The sequence below is a fragment of the Bos mutus genome, chromosome 11 (genome assembly GCF_027580195.1).
Source record: "Bos mutus isolate GX-2022 chromosome 11, NWIPB_WYAK_1.1, whole genome shotgun sequence".
In the NCBI taxonomy this organism is placed as follows: domain Eukaryota; kingdom Metazoa; phylum Chordata; class Mammalia; order Artiodactyla; family Bovidae; genus Bos; species Bos mutus.
In genome coordinates this window covers 91,244,964-91,264,039 of record NC_091627.1, presented here as the reverse complement: position 1 = coordinate 91,264,039, position 19,076 = coordinate 91,244,964, and the positions used below count along the sequence as shown (strand labels likewise).

The 19,076-nt window shown below is 40.5% G+C and overlaps 1 protein-coding gene across 3 annotated transcripts in view; it reads left to right on the top strand.

Moving 5' to 3' along the window:
- Window positions 1–19,076, top strand: part of TTC27 (tetratricopeptide repeat domain 27) — a 180,551-nt gene that overhangs the window by 65,889 nt on the left and 95,586 nt on the right. For all 3 annotated transcript variants that reach the window (XM_070379762.1, XM_070379761.1, XM_005893003.3), the window contains one exon: window positions 14,220–14,333. In XM_070379762.1, the coding sequence (XP_070235863.1) occupies window positions 14,220–14,333 (114 nt within the window). The remainder of the gene's footprint in view (window positions 1–14,219; window positions 14,334–19,076) is intronic.

Below are 19,076 nucleotides of genomic sequence, written 5' to 3'. Positions count from 1 at the left end.
ATCATTGATGAAAAACAATTTTTTTCCTCTAAGGTCAGGAAAGTGGCACTTCTTTGAACCGAAAATCCCAGCTAGTGCAGTAAGACATGAAAGAGATACAGAGGGAGTGCAGATTGGAAAGAAATATACACAATTATCATTATGCATAGACAATGCAATTCTTTACATGGGAAACCCTAAAGAATAGACTTAAAGCTACTAGCACTAATGAGCAACATCTGAGGATACAAGGTCAGTATAAGAAAGTCAGTTATGTTTGTATAGACTAGCAGTAATAATTGGGAAAGTAATTTTAAAACCACACACAATAGCATAAAATATCAAATACTTAGTGATGAATTTGACTAAACTGTAAGACCTCTACACTAAAAATGACAAATATTGCTTTAAGAAATTGAAGAAATTTAAATAAATGGAGAGACTTACCATGTTCATGGATTGAAAGGCTTAATATTGTTAAATTGACAAGTCTTCCAGAATTACACATTAATAAATCCAATAGCAATCAAAATCCAGGTTACCCCCTGCACCTTTTGTTTTTCTTAGAAATTGACAGGCTGATTCTAAAATTTTTTGGAGTGCTTCTGTGATGGCCAAGTAAGTTCTTTGGAACCATTTGTCTGCAGATTTCAATTATAAGCTATGGACAAAAAAAAAAAAAAAATACTACCTGATGACATTAGGATAAACGAATGACCCATTAAGAGAAGCTGAGATGGTTCATATCACTAGTCATTGGGAAAATGCAAATTAAAACCACAACAATAAACAACCTCCACCACTGAAAAGGTGTGTTATCCTGTGAGGTGGTGGAAATCCTCACACGTGGTGAATGTAATGTGACGTAAAATGGCACCACCACCCTGGAACACAGTTTGGCATTTTCTCACGCAGTTAATCATCAGTTCTGCCTTCAGGTACTTATCTCTGTGACATGAAAACGTATGGCTACACAAAGATTTACACAAATGTTCACAGCTGTTTAATTTGTAAGAGCTTAAAACTGGAAACAGTGCAAATGTCCATCAACAGGTGAATGATAAACTGCAGTATATGAATTTTATAAAGGTAATAGGCTGAAAAACAGTCTCAAGATTCACATGTGTTTCTTTTTCTTTTTTTTTTTTTTGAGCAACTAAGCACAACAGGCACAGTTTATACATATGTATGCTACTTTCTCATTTTGTCCCACCCTCTTCTTCCCGGGATATGTCCACAAGTCTGTTCTGTATGTCTGCATCTTTATTCCTGCCCTGAAAATAGGTTCATTAATACCATCTTTCTAGATTTCATATATATCACATGTGTTTCTAGTATACTTCATAACTTGCATTTTAGTTATGCTTAATTTTCTTTGTGTATCAAATAATAAAAAATAAGTCCAAAAAGCATTCTGCACAATAGCAAGATCATTTAAATATTATTTGATGAACCATTTTAAGGAATAGACAGCACTGACATCATTGTGTACATTTTACTTTTAAAGTGAATTTTACTGTTGTTTATTAGGGTGGTGAGAGGCAGAATCAGTAATGTGAAGGAAATATAATGTGAAGGAAAAAACCTTACTTCAGTGGGTCTTCCAGTCCCCAGACAGGAGAAATATAAGGGGATTTTAGTTAAGATGGTAATACATTTGATATGGAGGAGTCTTATTCAAACTCATGGTTTTGTGCTTCTGCTTTTGGCCATCATTGAAGCTAAAAGTGTTAGGCCATCTGACATTATGAATTAATGTGTTAAAGGATGAACAATTCAGTTCAAAAATAATTTGTATGGTTTAAAATATATCTGCTTTTCATGACCTTGTGAAAGGTGCATCTGGCATTGCTGATGAAATAGCATCTCCAGAATGCAGGAGATTTTTCTTTTTTGAGGCAACTGAATGACCACCAGCTCGATCTCCCTGGTGTCTGCTTTGTATATAAAAATTTGCAGAGTGGAGAAAAGAGCTTTGAGAGCATTGTAATAGCAGGAATCCAGAATCTCAGGATTTGCCAAGCATGCTGCTAGATACTGTAGAAGAAATAAAGGTATAAAACATAAGACTTGCCTTCATGGAATTTTTAATTTAGCCAAGATCCGATAAACTTACGAAAATGTAATTAACAATACCAGGCAATTTAAATTACATTGATAGCACAGATAAATCCCTAACTGCTTAGAAAATAAGAAAATATTTGGAACAGGGCAGTCAAAGAAGGGGTTGTTACCTCAGGGAGGATTAGAGGGGCCTTGAAAGACAGAAGGGATCTAGATGGAGTGATAATGTGAGAAAAGGCAAGGAAACGGTTGAGCCGCGTGGCTTTGTTGGGAGATTGGTTTAGAGCAGTAGTAGGACTTGGGGGGAAAATAGCTTTGATTTTGAAATGGTCTACAGAGCAAGGACAGAGTGTTTGTACCACTGTTGTTTGTCTACTGGGAGTAATTTATAGACTACATTTGGAATTTAAGCTTACTGTCATTTGGTACTGATTTTAACAAATGAATGCTCTTTTAAATTGCTCATTAAGAAGGGGGAATAATTCTGCTTTTTATAGTGTTTCTTTGATCCTTGCTTTTATAAGGTCAGCCTGACCTGGGTGGGCATCATTTGATTTGGCTTTAGTGTAGCCAAGCAGTTACACACTCACAGGAGAGCTCTGAGTTGCTTTGATTTATATGTGGAAAAAGCAACTATCTGGAAAGCTCCTTCATATTTAAAGGAACAGACTGGCTGTCTGTCCTGTAAAGGGTCCTAGTGACCTCTGGAAGAAGAATGTTTGAAATGTTTAGTGATAAGAATGAAAGGAAATCGTTTTTTATAGAAACAACACTCCAGGTCCTCATTGATGGTGTTATAGAATTTTCTTTGCTACTTTTCTGGGAGGGCAGAGTTGCATATGGTGGGAAATTGTGAGCTAAATAAAATCATGCCTGACTATACATAACATGTCATAGTATTAAATTTTACTTTTTAGTGTGAGGTAAAGTGCTATTCATTGACTTGCATTTTAGGTAATGGCATTTCCTCAGATGGTAGATGATCTCCTTTTTAAAATCTGAGCCCAAGCATCAGCTCAGGTGGCATATCTCAGTGAGAAACACCTGCTGAGGCATGCAGAGCTGGCTCCCTTTTGTTTTCAAGGTATCTTGTTACACTCCTTATCAACAGTTGCTGAAGTGGCTTGATTCTTTAACTTATAAAACATTCTAACTATAAATAAAAGTTTATTTCAACTTTTACAGCAACAATAGAAATATTAAAGTGTATATGAAAAGTTATACACTTGTAAAAGCCTACTGGCTCAATGAATCACCTTTTGGAGGTTTTGGTCAGTGAGAAGTGAGCAGTGAGAGAACTTGTAAGAGACACAAATGTCACTGTACACTTTTTAGGGGCTTTCTGACCTCTGCCCTGGTGTGTGAAAGTGGTGGGAATTCCATCTTACATGCAAGTTTGTTTGCAAAAGGCACAGTGTTCTGTAGCATTGTCCTGATTCTCAAATTGCTTCTGGTTGAACACACCAAATTTCTTAAGTGTCTGATTTTTACTGTATTTTTAGATAGTACTCAATTTAGTGAGGCAATACTTCATCAGATTGCTTTAGTTAATCAATTCCAGGTAAAAATAAATGAACTTGTAAAAGACAGCACTTGCAACTGCATGGTTCCATTTGTATGAAGTACCTAGAGTAGTGAATTCATAGAAAGTAGCATGGTGATTGCACCTGGGGAGGGTGTGGACAATGGGGAAATGTTTAACGGGTATAGAGTTTCAGTTGCAAGGTGAGAAGAAATCTAGAGATTAGTTGTACAACTATGTGGATATATATAATTAAACTGTACACTTAAAGATGGTCAACAAGGTACGTTTTATGTTACATATATCTTTCCGCCATTAAAAAAATTAAAGAGCTTCTTGATAAAGATGAAAGAGGAGAGTGAAAAGCTGGCTTAAAACTCAACATTGAAAAAACTAAGATCATGGCATCTGGTCCCATCACCTCATGGCAAATAGATGGTGAAACAATGGAAACAGTGGCAGACTTTTATTTTCTTGGGCTCCAAAATCACTGCAGATGGTGACTGTTGCCATAAAATTAAGATGCTTGCTCCTTAGAAGAAAAGCAATGACAAACCTAGACAACATATTAACAAGCAAAGACATTATTTGCCTACAAAGGCCTGTATAGTCAAAGCTGTGGTTTTTCCGGTAGTCATATATAGATACGAGAGTTGGACCGTAAGGAAGGCTGAGCACTGAAGAATTGATGCTTTTGAGCTTTGGTGTTGGTGAAGACCCTTGAGAATCCCTTGGACTGCAAGGAGATTAAACCAGTCAATCCTAAAGGAAATCAACCCTGAATATTCATTGGAAGGATTGATACTGAAGCTCCAATACTTTGGCCACCTGATGTGAAGAGCTAACTCATTTGAAAAGACCCTGATGCTTGGAAACATTAAAGGCAGGAAGAGAAGGGGACAGTAGAGGTTGAGATGATAGGATGCCATCACCGATTCAGTGGGCATAAGTTTAAGCAAACTTGGGATGGTGAAGGACAGGGAAACCCAGTGTGCTGCTGTCCGTAGCGTCACAAAGGGTCAGACACGACTGAGTGACTGAACAACAGCAACAGGACATTATTAAGAGAAATTGATAAGGACCTAAATAAATGGAGGGATATATAGTATTCATGGGATATACAGTGTATATATACATGGGATATACAGTATTCATATACAGTACTCAATATTGAAATTTCAGCTCTTCTCAAATTAACCTCTGTTATCAATGCCATCCCTGACAGAATCCCAGTGGCTTGATTTTTCTTGTTATTGTTTCCTTTGTTGCTGCTGCTGCTGCTGTCCTTTTGATTTTGTGGAACTCAAGCTGACTTTAAAATTCACATGGAAATGCCTTTGCATTTCCTTAGCTAAGAATAGCTAAGGGAGTCATGAAGAACAGAATTGGAGTACTTAGGTTGGCAGATACCAAGACTTATTATAAAACTGTATCAATTAAGACAGCTTAACATGTAGTGATTCTTGGACTGGCAGCATCAGCATCACCTGGGAGCTTGTTAGAAATGGAATTTCTCCTGCTTAACTTTACACCCTACTGAAGCCGAGTGTTTGGGGTTGGGGCCAAGGAGTCTGTTTTAACAATCTGCCTAGATTATTCTTGTGCACTTTAAAGTTTGAAAAACACTGAATTAAGACATTTTGACACGAGGAAATAAAAACTAACCAGTGGAACAGAAAGTCCAAAAAACAGAGCTATACATACGTGGTTCATCTGACTTATGTCAAAGTTGGCACCACAGTGCTGTGGGGAAGGGGTAGGCTTTTGGATAAATGGTACTAGATGATTTGTATTTGTATGGAGACAGTCTATCTTAACCCCTATATCATACTAAATATACAAAAATCAATTCCAGATTGAATGTGTAGAAGTGAAAAGCAGAACGGTAAAGTTTTTAAGAGGAAACTATAGGAGAACATCTTTGAGACTTTAGGACAGTCAAAAACAACAATAAAGCTCTAACCATAAAACAAAAATGATAAACTAGATTATTATTAATATTAAGCACTTTTTAAAAATTAAAAGATGCCATTAGTATCTGTAAGGCACTTAGACCAGTGCCTTGCCAACACAAGTATGTGTTGTGTAAGTATTTGTCAAATAAGAATAGTAATCTATCACCCTCCTCCAACAAAAAGACAGAGGGCTTGTGTCCAAAAAATAAGAATATATAACAAATTATCAAGAAAAATTTTGACAACTCAGTAGAAAACAAGAGGCAAAGGACTTCAGTAGGAACTTATAAGAGAGGACTAAAATGGTCATTAACATGTTAAAAGGTGCTCAGCTTCATTAATCATTAGAGAAATGTGAATTTGTTACAGACATATAAGTTAACCATATGAAATACTACTAAATATTCACCAGAATGGCTAAAATGCAAAAAAAAAAAAAACAAACAGATAGTGTTGAGTGTTGCAAGGTTGTGAAGCAACAAGGACTCTAATGTTTCTAATAAGAGTGTAAAGTAGAAAACCTGTCAGAAGATTGGAGTATTCATGAAAGCTCAATACTCTGACCTAGCAGTTTCACTCCTAAGTATTAATGCATGTCTAACAGAAATACATGTTGAGCTAAAGAACCTGTTTTAGCATGTTCATGATGGCACATTCTGATAGCACATTAGAATATTCATTGGACATCTGGTAGTTCCCAGATTGGAAATTACCTAAATGCCCATTAGCAATATAATAGTTAAATAGGTTGCATATTGCAGTGAAATATTATTCAGCAATAAAATGAACATTCTGCAGCTATACAAAGCATTAAAGCATGTGTCACCTGTTTAATTTTCTTTTTGTGTATCCCATATTCTGATTGAGTCTTCCCTTGTGGCAGCAGTGTTTTGTAAGATATATTAAACAAAGCCTATCTGCAGTTACCTCCTTTAGAAAGACTTTCCCAAGTCAGACATCTCCCAGCCAAACATAAGATAAATGCATTCTTCCGTGATATCATTATCCAGCCAGTTCTTTCTTTAAAGCTTTGCAAATGTCTATTTTTCAGATTGCATTTTACTTTCAGCGTTTAGTGAGAATGTTTTGCTTGACCCTCACATTAAAGTCTCAGGCAAACTCTTGTTCTCTTGCCAGCATAGAAAACAGTCTGAGTTGGTAGTTTTCCTGAGGCAAATATCCCCCCACCCCCGCTTTGGTGTGCAAACCTTTTAAAGCTGGGATTTAACTGACAAGCCTACCGCCTGCACTGGTCTGCCCCTTGATGTTATTAGTAAAGTGACCGTGTGGCTGGAAGCTGAAAGTTTTCCTCAGCCTTCTTAGGGTCCCAGGCTGGGTCTGAAAATTAAACTGACAAAGATTAACAGGAAAAAAGCACACACATTTACTTAATACAGGTTTTGTGTGACATGGGAGCCTTCATAAGGTTATAAGACCTGAAGAAACAGTTTAATTTGAGTATTTTATGCCTGGTGGCTCAGACAGTAAAGAATCTGCCTGCAATGCGGGAGACCTGGGTTTGATTCCTGGGTCGGGAAGATCCCCTGGAGGAGGGCATAGCAACCCACTCTGGTATTCTGGCCTGGAGAATCCCCATGGACAGAGGAGCCTGGCGGGCTACAGTCCATGGGGTCGCAGAGTTGGACGTGACTGAGCGACTAAGCACCTGGTGGGTTTGACGAAGTGTGGGCAGTCATGGAGGAGTGTGATAGGGCAAAGGTAAGGACTATAAACTGGGGGAGACTTAGGCTTCTTGGGATTCTCAGCATCCCTTTGTCTTCAGAGATAAGAATGCTCCTTTCCTCTTTTTGTGAGAGGGTGGGCACCTCTCACAGAGTTTTATGACCTATTTCAGAGGTGAAGATCAGAGTGATCTGCTGTTTCCTCAGAGTCCTTCAGCTGAAAATACTAGGTATGCTTGGGTGCCCTGTTTTGGGAGTTGCCAGTGGTTAGGGCCATCACCCGTGCCCACTCTGGATGGTGCCTTTTTTCCGAGGGTGAGAGAAAGCTTTGTAGGAGGAGAAATCCCGGTGGTAGGGGATGTGTTTTTCAGCAGGTACTCTCAGAGGCTTGTTAAGCATCACCTATTCATGCTTATTGTTCATAATCCTCACAAGTTTGTGAGAGATGGGAATTACTGTTCCTATTTTAGAGAGATGAAAATTGAGATCCTGAGAGGTGAGGTGACTTCCCAGCTAATCACCTCCCTGGGATTCTGATCAAGCTCTGGCTGACGTGAGATGATCTGCCCTGTTTTACAGAGTCTTTTCCTAGGTGCTCTTCCATGATGTCATGAGGTTACAGAGACAGTCCCTTTAATAAAATGGATAGAAAAAAGGCCACGCACTGTACGTAGGAGAATCACTATGCAGATTTACTTACTGAAAAAAGTTTCATTCTTTGTTTTGAGCTTAGTTATATTAATAGAAGAATGGTGATGGACAGGGAGGCCTGGTGTGCTGCGATTCATGGTCGCAAAGAGTCGGACACAACTGAGCAACTGAACTGAACTGAAGGTTACCTAATAGTCATTGCAGTAGAATGTTCATTCTCTGAGGGCAGGGACCTTGTTTGTCTTGCTTACTGCCCTGTCCCTGGGGCCTTGTGCACATTGCCTTGTGCAGAGTAAGTGCTCGAGTGAAGTAATGAATGAACACACTTCAGTAAGAATGAGTTCTTCTGATTCTCTTTCTACTTTATTTGTATATTCTTTGTTTACTCCTTCTACTTCCCTTTAATATAGCAGTTTCCTAAAGTTTTTTTTTTTCCTCACTGAATGCTCTACTTACATTGCTCTACCAGTGTTTCCTGGGTACTGTCATCCACTTCCTTGGAGAAAGTGTTGAGAAAACAATACAAATGTTCTGCGGCCAAAAAAGGTGACGTCTTGCTATTTGCGACAACATGGATGGATCTAGAGGGTGTTATAAGTCAGACAAGAAGGACTACTTGACCTCACTTATATAGTGACCCTAAAAAAGCGCAAACAAAACAAAACAGACTCATAGATTGAGAGAAGAAACAGGTGACTGCCAGAAAGTGAGGTGGGGTGGGCAAAATAGGTAAAGGAGATTAACAGTTACAAACCTCCACCTATATAATAAGTAAGTCATGGGGATATAATATCTTTGTATGGGGAAAGATGGTTACTGGACTTCTTGGGGTAATCCCTTTATACTTTATAATGTATGTAAATGTCAAATCGTCGTGTAGAAACTGAAAAAATATTGTATCAACTATATTTCAGTTACAAAGCGAAAATGGTTGCAGCTTATGCCAAAAAACAAACAAACAAACATGTTTTTGGTAATCAAGAGACCCCAAAAGTATTAGAATCAGCTTTTGCTACTAACGAAGGTGTGACATTGAGCATGTAACCTAATCTGTTGTTTTCGTTTTTATTATAAAAAAGTAGGCCTAGATTTGGAGTTGAAAATTCCCGTACCCATCACTTCAGTTCAGTTCAGTCACTCAGTTGTGTCCGACTCTTTGCGACCCCATAAATTGCAGCACGCCAGGCCTCCCTGTCCATCACCAACTCCTGGAGTTCACTCAGACTCACGTCCATCGAGTCAGTGATGCCATCCATCCATCTCATCCTCTGTCATCCCCTTTTCCTCCTGCCCCCAATCCCTCCCAGCATCAGAGTCTTTTCCAATGAGTCAACTTTTCACACGAGGTGGCCAAAGTACTGGAGTTTCAGCTTTAGCATCATTCCTTCCAAAGAAATCCCAGGGCTGATCTCCTTCAGAATGGACTGGTTGGATCTCCTTGCAGTCCAAGGGGCTCTCTAGAGTCTTTTCCAACACCACAGTTCAAAAGCGTCAATTCTTCGGCGCTCAGCCTTCTTCACAGTCCAACTCTCACATCCATACATGACCACAGGAAAAACCATAGCCTTGACTAGGTGGACCTTTGTTGGCAAAGTAATGTCTCTGCTTTTGAATATGCTATCAAGGTTGGTCATAACTTTCCTTCCAAGGAGTAAGCATCTTTTCTTTTCATGGCTGCAGTAACCATCTGCGGTGATTTTGGAGCCCAGAAAAATAAAGTCTGACACTGTTTCCACCCTTTCCCCATCAGTTTGCCATGAAGTGATGGGACCAGATGCCATGATCTTCATTTTCTGAATGCTTTAAGCCAACTTTTTCACTCTCCACTTTCATTTTCATCAAGAGGCTTTTGAGTTCCTCTTCACTTTCTGCCATAAGGGCAGTGTCATCTGCATATCTGAGGTTATTGATATTTCTCCCGGAAATCTTGATTCCAGCTTGTGCTTCTTCCAGTCCAGCGTTTCTCATGATGTACTCTGCATATAAGTTAAATAAGCAGGGTGACAATATACAGCCTTGACGAACTCCTTTTCCTATTTGGAACCAGTCTGTTGTTCCATGTCCAGTTCTAACTGTTGCTTCCTGACCTGCATACAGATTTGTCAAGAGGCAGGTCAGCTGGTCTGGTATTCTCATCTCTTTCAGAATTTTCCACAGTTTATTATGATCCACACAGTCAAAGGCTTTGGCATAGTCAATAAAGCAGAAATAGATGTTTTTCTAGAACTCTCTTGCTTTTTCCATGATCCAGCAGATGTTGGCAATTTGATCTCTGGTTCCTCTGCCTTTTCTAAAACCAGCTTGAACATCAGGAAGTTCATGGTTCACATATTGCTGAGGCCTGGCTTGGAGAATTTTGAGTATTACTTTACTAGCGTGTGAGATGAGTGCAGCTGTGCAGTAGTTTGAGCATTCTTTGGTATTGCCTTTCTTTGGGATTGGAATGAAAACTGACCTTTTCCAGTCCTGTGGCCACTGCTGAGTTTTCCAAATTTGCTGGCATATTGAGTGTAGCACTTTCACAGCATCATCTTTCAGGATTTGAAATAGCTCCACTGGAATTCCATCACCTCCACTAGCTTTGTTCGTAGTGATGCTTTCTAAGGCCCACTTGACTTCACATTCCAGAATGTCTGGCTCTAGATGAGTGATTACACCATCGTGATTATCTGGGTCGTGAAGATCTTTTTTGTACAGTTCTTCTGTGTATTCTTGCCACCTCTTTTTAATATCTTCTGCTTCTGTTAGGTCCATACCATTCCTGTCCTTTATCAAGGTCATCTTTGCATGAAATGTTCCCTTGGTATCTCTAATTTTCTCGAAGAGATCTTAGTCTTTCCCATTCTGTTGTTTTCCTCTATTTCTCTGCATTGATTGCTGAAGAAGGCTTTCTTATCTCTTCTAGCTATTCTCTGGAACTCTGCATTCAGATGCTTATATCCTTCCTTTTCTCCTTTGCTTTTTCGCTTCTCTTCTTTTCATAGCTATTTGTAAGGCCTCCCCAGACAGCCATTTTGCTTTTTTGCATTTCTTTTCCATGGGGATGGTCTTGATCCCTGTCTCCTGTACAGTGTCATGAACCTCATTCCATAGTTCATCAGGCACTCTATCAATCAGATCTAGGCCCTTAAATCTATTTCTCACTTCCACTGTATAATCATAAGGGATTTGATTTAGGTCATACCTGAATGGTCTAGTGATTTTCCCTACTTTCTTCAGTTTCAGTCTGAATTTGGCAATAAGGAGTTCATGGTCTGAGCCACAGTCAGCCCCTGGTCTTGTTTTTGCTGACTGTATAGAGCTTCTCCATCTTTGGCTGCAAAAAATATAATCAGTCTGATTTTGGTGTTGACCATCTGGTGATGTCCATGTGTAGAGTCTTCTCTTGTGTTGTTGGAAGAGGGTGTTTGCTGTGACCAGTGCATTTTCTTGGCAAAACTGTATTAGTCTTTGCCCTGCTTCATTCCGTATTCCAAGGCCAAATTTGCCTGTTACTCCAGGTGTTTCTTGACTTCCTACTTTTGCATCCAGTCCCCTATAATGAAAAGGACATCTTTTTTGGGTGTTAGTTCTAAAAGGTCTTGTAGGTCTTCATAGAACCGTTCAACTTCAGCTTTTCAGCATTACTGGTTGGGGCATAGACTTGGATTACTGGTGTGATACTGAATGGTTTGCCTTGGAAACGAACAGAGATCATTCTGTCGTTTTTGAGATTGCATCCAAGTACTGCATTTCAGACTCTTTGTTGACCATGATGGCTACTCCATTTCTTCTGAGGGATTCCTGCCCGCAGTAGTAGATATAATGGTTATCTGAGTTAAATTCACCCATTCCAGTCCATTTCAGTTCGCTGCTTCCTAGAATGTCAACATTCACTCTTGCCATGTCTTGTTTGACCACTTCCAATTTGCCTTGATTCATGGACCTGACATTCCAGGTTCCTATGCAATATTGCTCTTTACAGCATCAGACCTTGCTTCTATCACCAGTCACATCCATAGCTGGGTGTTCTTTTTGCTTTGGCTCCATCCTTTCATTCTTTCTTGAGTTATTTCTCCACTGATCTCCAGTAGCAATTGGTCACCTACTGATCTGGGGAGTTCCTCTTTCAGTATCCTATCATTTTGCCTTTTCATATTGTTCATGAGATTCTCAAAGCAAGATACTGAAGTGGTTTGCCAGTCCCTTCTCCAGTGGACCACATTCTGTCAGATCTCTCCACTATGACCCGCCCATCTTGGGTTGCCCCACGGGCATGGCTTAGTTTCATTTGAGTTAGACAAGGCTGTGGTCCTAGTGTGATTAGATTGACTAGTTTTCTGTGAGTATGGTTTCAGTGTGTCTGCCCTCTGATGCCCTCTTGCAACACCTACCGTCTTACTTGGGTTTCTCTTACCTTGGGCGTGGGGTATCTCTTCTTGGCTGCTCCAGCAAAGCGCAGCCACTGCTCCTTCCCTTGGACGAGGGGTATCTCCTCACCGCCGCCCTTCTTGACCTTCAACGTGGGATAGCTCCTCTAGACCCTCCTGCACCCGCGCAGCCACCGCTCCTTGGACGTGGGGTTGCTCCTCCCGGCCGCCGCCCCTGACTTCGGAGGTGGGGTAACTCCTCCTGGCCGCTGCCCCTGACCTCGGATGTGGGGTAACTCCTTCCGGCCGCTGCCCCTGACCTCGGACTTGGGTAGCTCCTCTCCGCCGTTCCTGCACCATCACAGCCTGGCACTCTCGGCTGCTGCCCCTCACCTCGGACGTGGGGTAACTCCTCTTGGCTGCCACCCTTTGGGCATGGGGTCCTCCCAGCTTCTGCCCCTGACCTCGGATGTGGGGTCTCCTCTCGCCCACGGTTAGTGCGCTGGTCGCAGCCGCCAGGCAAATAATAGATATGATGAAAGTGAGCTGGCCATTCATGGTACAGTAAAGAGTTGGAGAGACTGTGATAGAATTTATACTTCATTGAAAGACTTATTGCTAACTTTTAATGAGAATTTGGAGTTATTAGTGCCTTTAACCAAAAAACAAATAATCGTGTGGCTTCCCTGGTGGCTCGGTAAGGAATCTGCCTGCCAATGCAGGAGACAAGAGTTCATTTCCTACATCAGGAAGATCCCCTGGAGAAAGAAATGGCAGCCTACTCCAGTATTCTTGCCTGGAGAGTCCCATGGTTGGAGGAGCCTGGCAGGCTACACTCCATGGGGTCGCAAAAGAGTTGGACACTATTTAGTGACTAAACAACACTTGTATTAGCTTAGCTTTGCAATTCTTCAATTTGGCTATGTCTTAGAATTATTTGGAGAGTGTTTTAAAAAACACTGATGCTCAGATCCTGCTCTCAGAGGTCTGATTTACCTTTTAAAATACCAAAAGCTTCTTCTAATGGACAGCTAGGTTTTGAATGATTCATTGGACTCTAGTTAACTAGGATTTTTTTATATCTGATTTTTATAAATAAGTAAATAAGAATGTGGTCAACTGTCAGACAGTTACGCCTTTTGCCTTTCTTTGAAGCAACCTTCACTGTAAGTTACTGTTGGGGAATGATCACTCAGGGTCACTGTTGGTTTCCATGTCATCAGCAAAGAGCTTAAATTGTGTTCATTATACTGAGCAGTCCCTACTGCATCAGAATACATTTTCCCCCTGTTCTTGTGCACCCAGAACCCACTCATCCTCACCCCGTGCATTTGTGGACAGATTCAGTGGTTTCTACTGCACTCTCTGAGCTGATGGTGGTCACAGCTTTCTCCGGGTCTAGGTTTCAGTGTGTGCATATTCATGATTTTCTGATAAGCTAGTCTTTCTTAAGATGTCCCTCTAGGATAACATTTAACTAAAATTAGAGACTCTCTACCCTAACCAGGACTAGAAAGCATTCTCAAAAATGTTAGGATGGTTTCCTTAAACTTTGATGTGCCTTTGCATCAGGAGATTAGGGTATTTTTAAGTGAAAAGGCATTAGATTTCTAATTATTTGTTTTCATTTGTGAGTTTGGATAATTTTTAAAAATTTATTTCAAATTTGAGAAGTATGGTCTTCTACATTTGTATAACTTACGAGATAAAAAAGATGTATTAATTAATGGTATGATTTATTCCATTTACTGTTTCGATTATCTGGAAATAATTCTGACTCATTCCTTAAGGAATTTAATCAGCTGAACAGGTCAGCTCAGTTAAGTAATGATTCTGCTCAAATGAACACATTCTTTTCCAAAAATATTTGAAAGCACGTTGTCTTTTATTTTTTGCTGAGATGATTTTCAAATCGTCACTCAACTGTATCCTGATATATTAATTTTGTTATATTCAGAGTGGATTATCCAGTTTATCCATTTCTTTTGTGGTCTTTTTTTTTCCCCCTCCCCATCAGTGTTTACTTTCACAACCCAAGTTCTGGGCCATTCAGACATCAGCTTTGATCCTCCGGACAAAACTTGAGAGAGGAAGCACACGCCGAGTGGAACGAGCAATGAGGCAGACACAGGTAAGAATTAATGTTGCAATTCTTGTTAGTTTTCCAACTCTTAATTGTTATCAATAACCATGCATGTTTGTTATGAGTATAAATAATGAGATGGCTTTCATTTTACTCAAACACATTTTACTATTTGAGAGTGTTGTCCTAGAATTTGCTTGACTCCAAAGCCCAGCTGTGTACTGAGCTCTGTGACTCTGGTGTTTAACCTCTCTAAAGGAAAGCTGTTCCTCTGCTCAACACTTCTGACACCAAGTGTGTGGGTGTTTCCACACCAAGTATGTCTTCACTTCTCTGTGGACATCAATTGGGTGTCCTACAATTTAATTCAATTCTGACACTACGTGGAGTTAGTACAAACCCCATACATGAAGAGCTTAGTCCTGTAAGACTGCCTCCCTTTTCTGATTCTGATTTCAAGTCTGATACTTCTGACTGAATGGCTATAAACTAGGCGTTTTCATGACCTCCTTCTCAGCTCAGGTTTGATCATTTGCTAGAATGGCTCACAAAACTCAGGGAGACACTTAATTACTATTACTGATTTATTATAAAGGATATAAATGAGCAGCTGAATGAAGCAGTTTTGGGGCAAGGTCTGGAAGGGTCCTGAGCAGGGGAGCTTCTGTCTTTGTAGAGCTTAGGCTGCCCCCTCCTCCTAGAACTTGGTGCGTTTACTACCCTGGAAGCTCTGTCTATTCATTCTATTAGTTTTGAGAGTCTGATATTGAAACTCCAACTAAAAGTGGGTTGCTGTTCCCTTTTCCAGGGGATCTTTCTGACCCAAGGATTGAAGCTGGGTCTCCTGCATTATTAGCAGGAAGATTCTTTGCAGTCTGAGCCACCAGGGAAGCCCACTTTAGGTGGTGGTGGTTTAGTCGCTAAGTCGTGTCCGACTCTTGTGACTCCATGGACTGTAGCCTGCCAGGCTCCTTTGTCCATGGGATTCTCCGGGGAAGAATACTGGAGTGGGTTGCCATTTGCTTCTCCTTTCTTTATCATGAGAGCACATCTTTTCCTTCTTTGCTTTCGTATGGTAAAGGCAATATATTACACATATAATCCAAATATGAGGCAAATTAATTGAAACCTCATACATTCAAAGTGAAAGAGAAAGTGTTAGTTGCTCAGTCATGTCCAATTGTTTGCAACTCCATGGATCCCCACCAGGCTTCTCTGTCCATGGGATTCTCCAGGTAAGAATACTAAAGCAGGTAGCCATTCCCTTCTCCAGGGGAGTCTTCCTGACCCAGGCATTGAACCCAGGTCTCCTGCATTGCAGATAGATTCTTTACCATCTGAACCAGGGAAGCCCTACATACATACATCTAACTTTTGTTCAAACCAAAAAAAATCTTGTGTAAACCAGATGTCATCCTTGTCTAATAATATTCATATTAATGTTAGATAAACTCAGCTCAGTTGTTGAGGATTAATGTTAGGTTACTTTATGTTCATTATTAAAATAGTTTTGCTGATTAATTTTCATTACTCAGTTATCTCTTAAACCAGTTAATTTAAATTTAAATCTGCCCCTCTCCAGGTGGTTGTGCCTCTGAGGATGATTGCATGGCAGGAACCTTTTTCTTCACCCTTCAATTTCTGGGAGTTTGAGATTGTAGCAGTTTTCTGTCACTGGAGACTATTCATGCTGCAATTTGACTTTCTTAATGGTAGAAGATAATTGAGATTTCACAGCTTTTGAATGAGTATTTTTAGAACATCTGTTCTTGATACTGTATTTTAGCATTTACTAAATTATATTTTATTTGAAAATCTTTCCATCATCACAGCTAGAATGTGAGCTTCTTGAGGGGTCCGATTCTGTGTCTTACTTATTTTGTATACTCAGAATAGGCACTTGGTGGATGTTTGTTGAATGCTGAAGGTTGTATTTATTTATACCCTGCTTTTTACCAACAGAGTATATAAACTACTTATTTCTCTGTCATCAATCAGCTTTTTCCTCATCCCACTATGCTGCTAAACCATGTATGAGCCCCCCCCAAAAAAAAACCCATTTTGAATTATTTAATCATCAGCAGGAATAAGGCAGTGGCACCCCACTCCAGTACTCTTGCCTGGAAAATCCCATGGATGGAGGAGCCTGGTAGGCTGCAGTCCATGGGGTCTCGAAGAGTCGGACATGACTGGACGACTTCACTTTGACTTTTCACTTTCATGCCTTGGAGAAGGAAATGGCAACCCACTCCAGTGTTCTTGCCTGAAGAATCCCAGGGATGGCGGGGCCTGGTGGGCTGCCGTCTATGGGGTCGCACAGAGTCGGACACAACTGAAGTGACTTAGCAGCAGGAGTAATTAAGAGTTAGGTGAATTGAAGGTTATATTCTCATCTGGCACTTTAGCAGTCTGAGAGTTGTAGAGCCTGGCCTTTCTAGTATCATTGCAGTCCAGATCTTCAGCCTAGTGCTGAAGCTAACAAGAACAGAGCAGTTGTTGTGATCACACTGAGGGTAAGGTCGTGGTCTTGGCGTGTAGTAATTCACGGTTTGTTTGGTTGTATTTTTTAAGGGAAAAGAGATAAAGGAATGTCAGTTTTTCTTACAGGGTTTCTTCAAAAATGATAAACTACAACTACCCTCGAAGTGATTAGAAGTGAAAAGAGACTGGAGTCCGTGAATTAGCTACTCGATTAACTGGAAACATGTTCACTAGTCTATGGGAACTTGAGTAGAATGTGCATCCTCTGTATTATAGGCTGGTCATTTGTTCTACATTCCAGTCTTCGCTCCCATGTTTTAGTGTCAGAATGTGCTGTGCTGTATTATGTTTTCATATATCTTCTTCATGAAAGTACATCCACATGTGTTATGCTTGGCAGGCTCAGTATTGACCTTGATGTGTGACTGTTTGTGTGGATGGAAAATATATGGCTGCCATTATGAAGCCACTGACTGAGGAAGGGAGGTGGGGTGGGGATGTGATCTAGTCATTCAGGCTGACCTTGGTCATGTTTGGTTTGCCCACCAAGGGGGTGTGGCTTCAAAATTTGAGGAATTGTGTTCAATCTTTATACTTATTTTGAATATCCTTTTCCTAAATGCATGGTGCTTATAGAGGACAGATTGAAGCTCAGAGCTTTTCAAGACTCTTTATACTTATAGTAAAATTCAAGAACAGGTCTTGGTAAGGAAACTTAAGGGACAAAAACCCAACTTAAACTCGCTATGAAAAGGGATATTTGTTGGCTTTTATAGCTGGGAAGTCTAGAGGTATTCCAGTCCCAGAGATAGTTGGATTCACGGCTGAAAGAGATCATCAGGTCTTTCTCCCTTTTCCCATTTCTCTGCCTGCTTCAGTATCAGAATGTCTGTTGTCAGAAAAGCACCAAATTTTGTTGTCTGTAGCCCTCACAGTCTAAGAGGAAGAGAGATCACGTACTGTGGCCAAGACTGAGCCCTCTAACCTGTGCTTCGCTTTCTCACCTGGAGGATGGAGAGAGCCGTCATTCAGATACCAAAGGGTTAAACGACTTCATTTAATGCTTGAAATAGTACCTGGCACATTAGAAAACGCTCAGTGAATGTTAACTGTTACTATTATCCTCACTTTAAAGAGGGGGAAGTCTAGGTACAAGAAAATAAAGCTGTCCAGTCCTTCATAGCTCACTGAAAGCAGTCATTACTGCCTGGAAGATCTGAAAACATTGGATAACGACAGTGCTTCATGTTTAGTGTGCTGTGTCCTGCCATGGAGCTTTTCAGGTATCTGAGATGAGAAATGTTGTCTTCCATTCTAGCTCTGTACTTTACCTGCGTTAATAACCACACGTAGCATTTGAAAGTTACTGAAAAGCATACCAGAACGTGCTCCTGCGACTGTGGCTGTGCTTTAATTTTATTGGAATCATTGTAGTTACTACTCTTTGTTCAGAACTGTGTATAGTTACTGCCATTTACTGATCACTCAGATGCCAGGTGCTAGATAATCCTAGGAAGTAGGTGCTACTTATATTTTTATTGATGAAGATAGTAAAGCACAGAAAATTTAAGTGACTTGCCCAAGATCTAATAGCTGGACTGGAATTCAAACCAGGTCTGCCTTGGGTTTCAAAGTCCATGCTTTGACTGACCCTGTTGCACCCATCTGTGAAAGACTTGGCATCATCTGGAGGAAGGGGGTTGAACCAGCTTAGACAGGAAGAAGTGAACAGAGGCTTTTGTGAGCAAGGCTTGGTGGCAGAACTCAGCTTCTCAGGGCGTACAATTTAGGTGAGAGGAGGGGAACGTGGAGTGCCCATAATATCGAGATGTGGTCCTGTGTAGGAACAGAGTGTACATGTGGCTGAGTGAAACAGGCCAAGGCTAAGGCCAGGAGAGGATGCTGCCCAGAGGGAGGCTGGTGGGCCGAACCAGGGTGTGAGTTTCATAATACTAGATTAATTAAAAATAGGTGACAGTTGGTTCATAGATAAGTGAGGTAAAAGAAGGGAGAAGCAATAAAATATTGTTGATAGTAAAAAAAAATTTTTTAATCTAGAAACTTACAGAACAGTGAAAACTCAAGCATAGCAGAGGAACTTACTAGTGGGGTGAATAATGTCCACCACACGTCTAAAGGCACTAAATGCTCACTTCAGTCAGCTTCCAGCTGGGGCACTCGAGATTCTTTGACAGAATCAGATTGTGTTGGTTGAACTGACACATTGGTTTCTCCCGGGACAGCACCCTGTGTACATCTTAAGAGCCTTGTGCAACTTTCCCCAAACTTGCATGAACATATGAACCACTT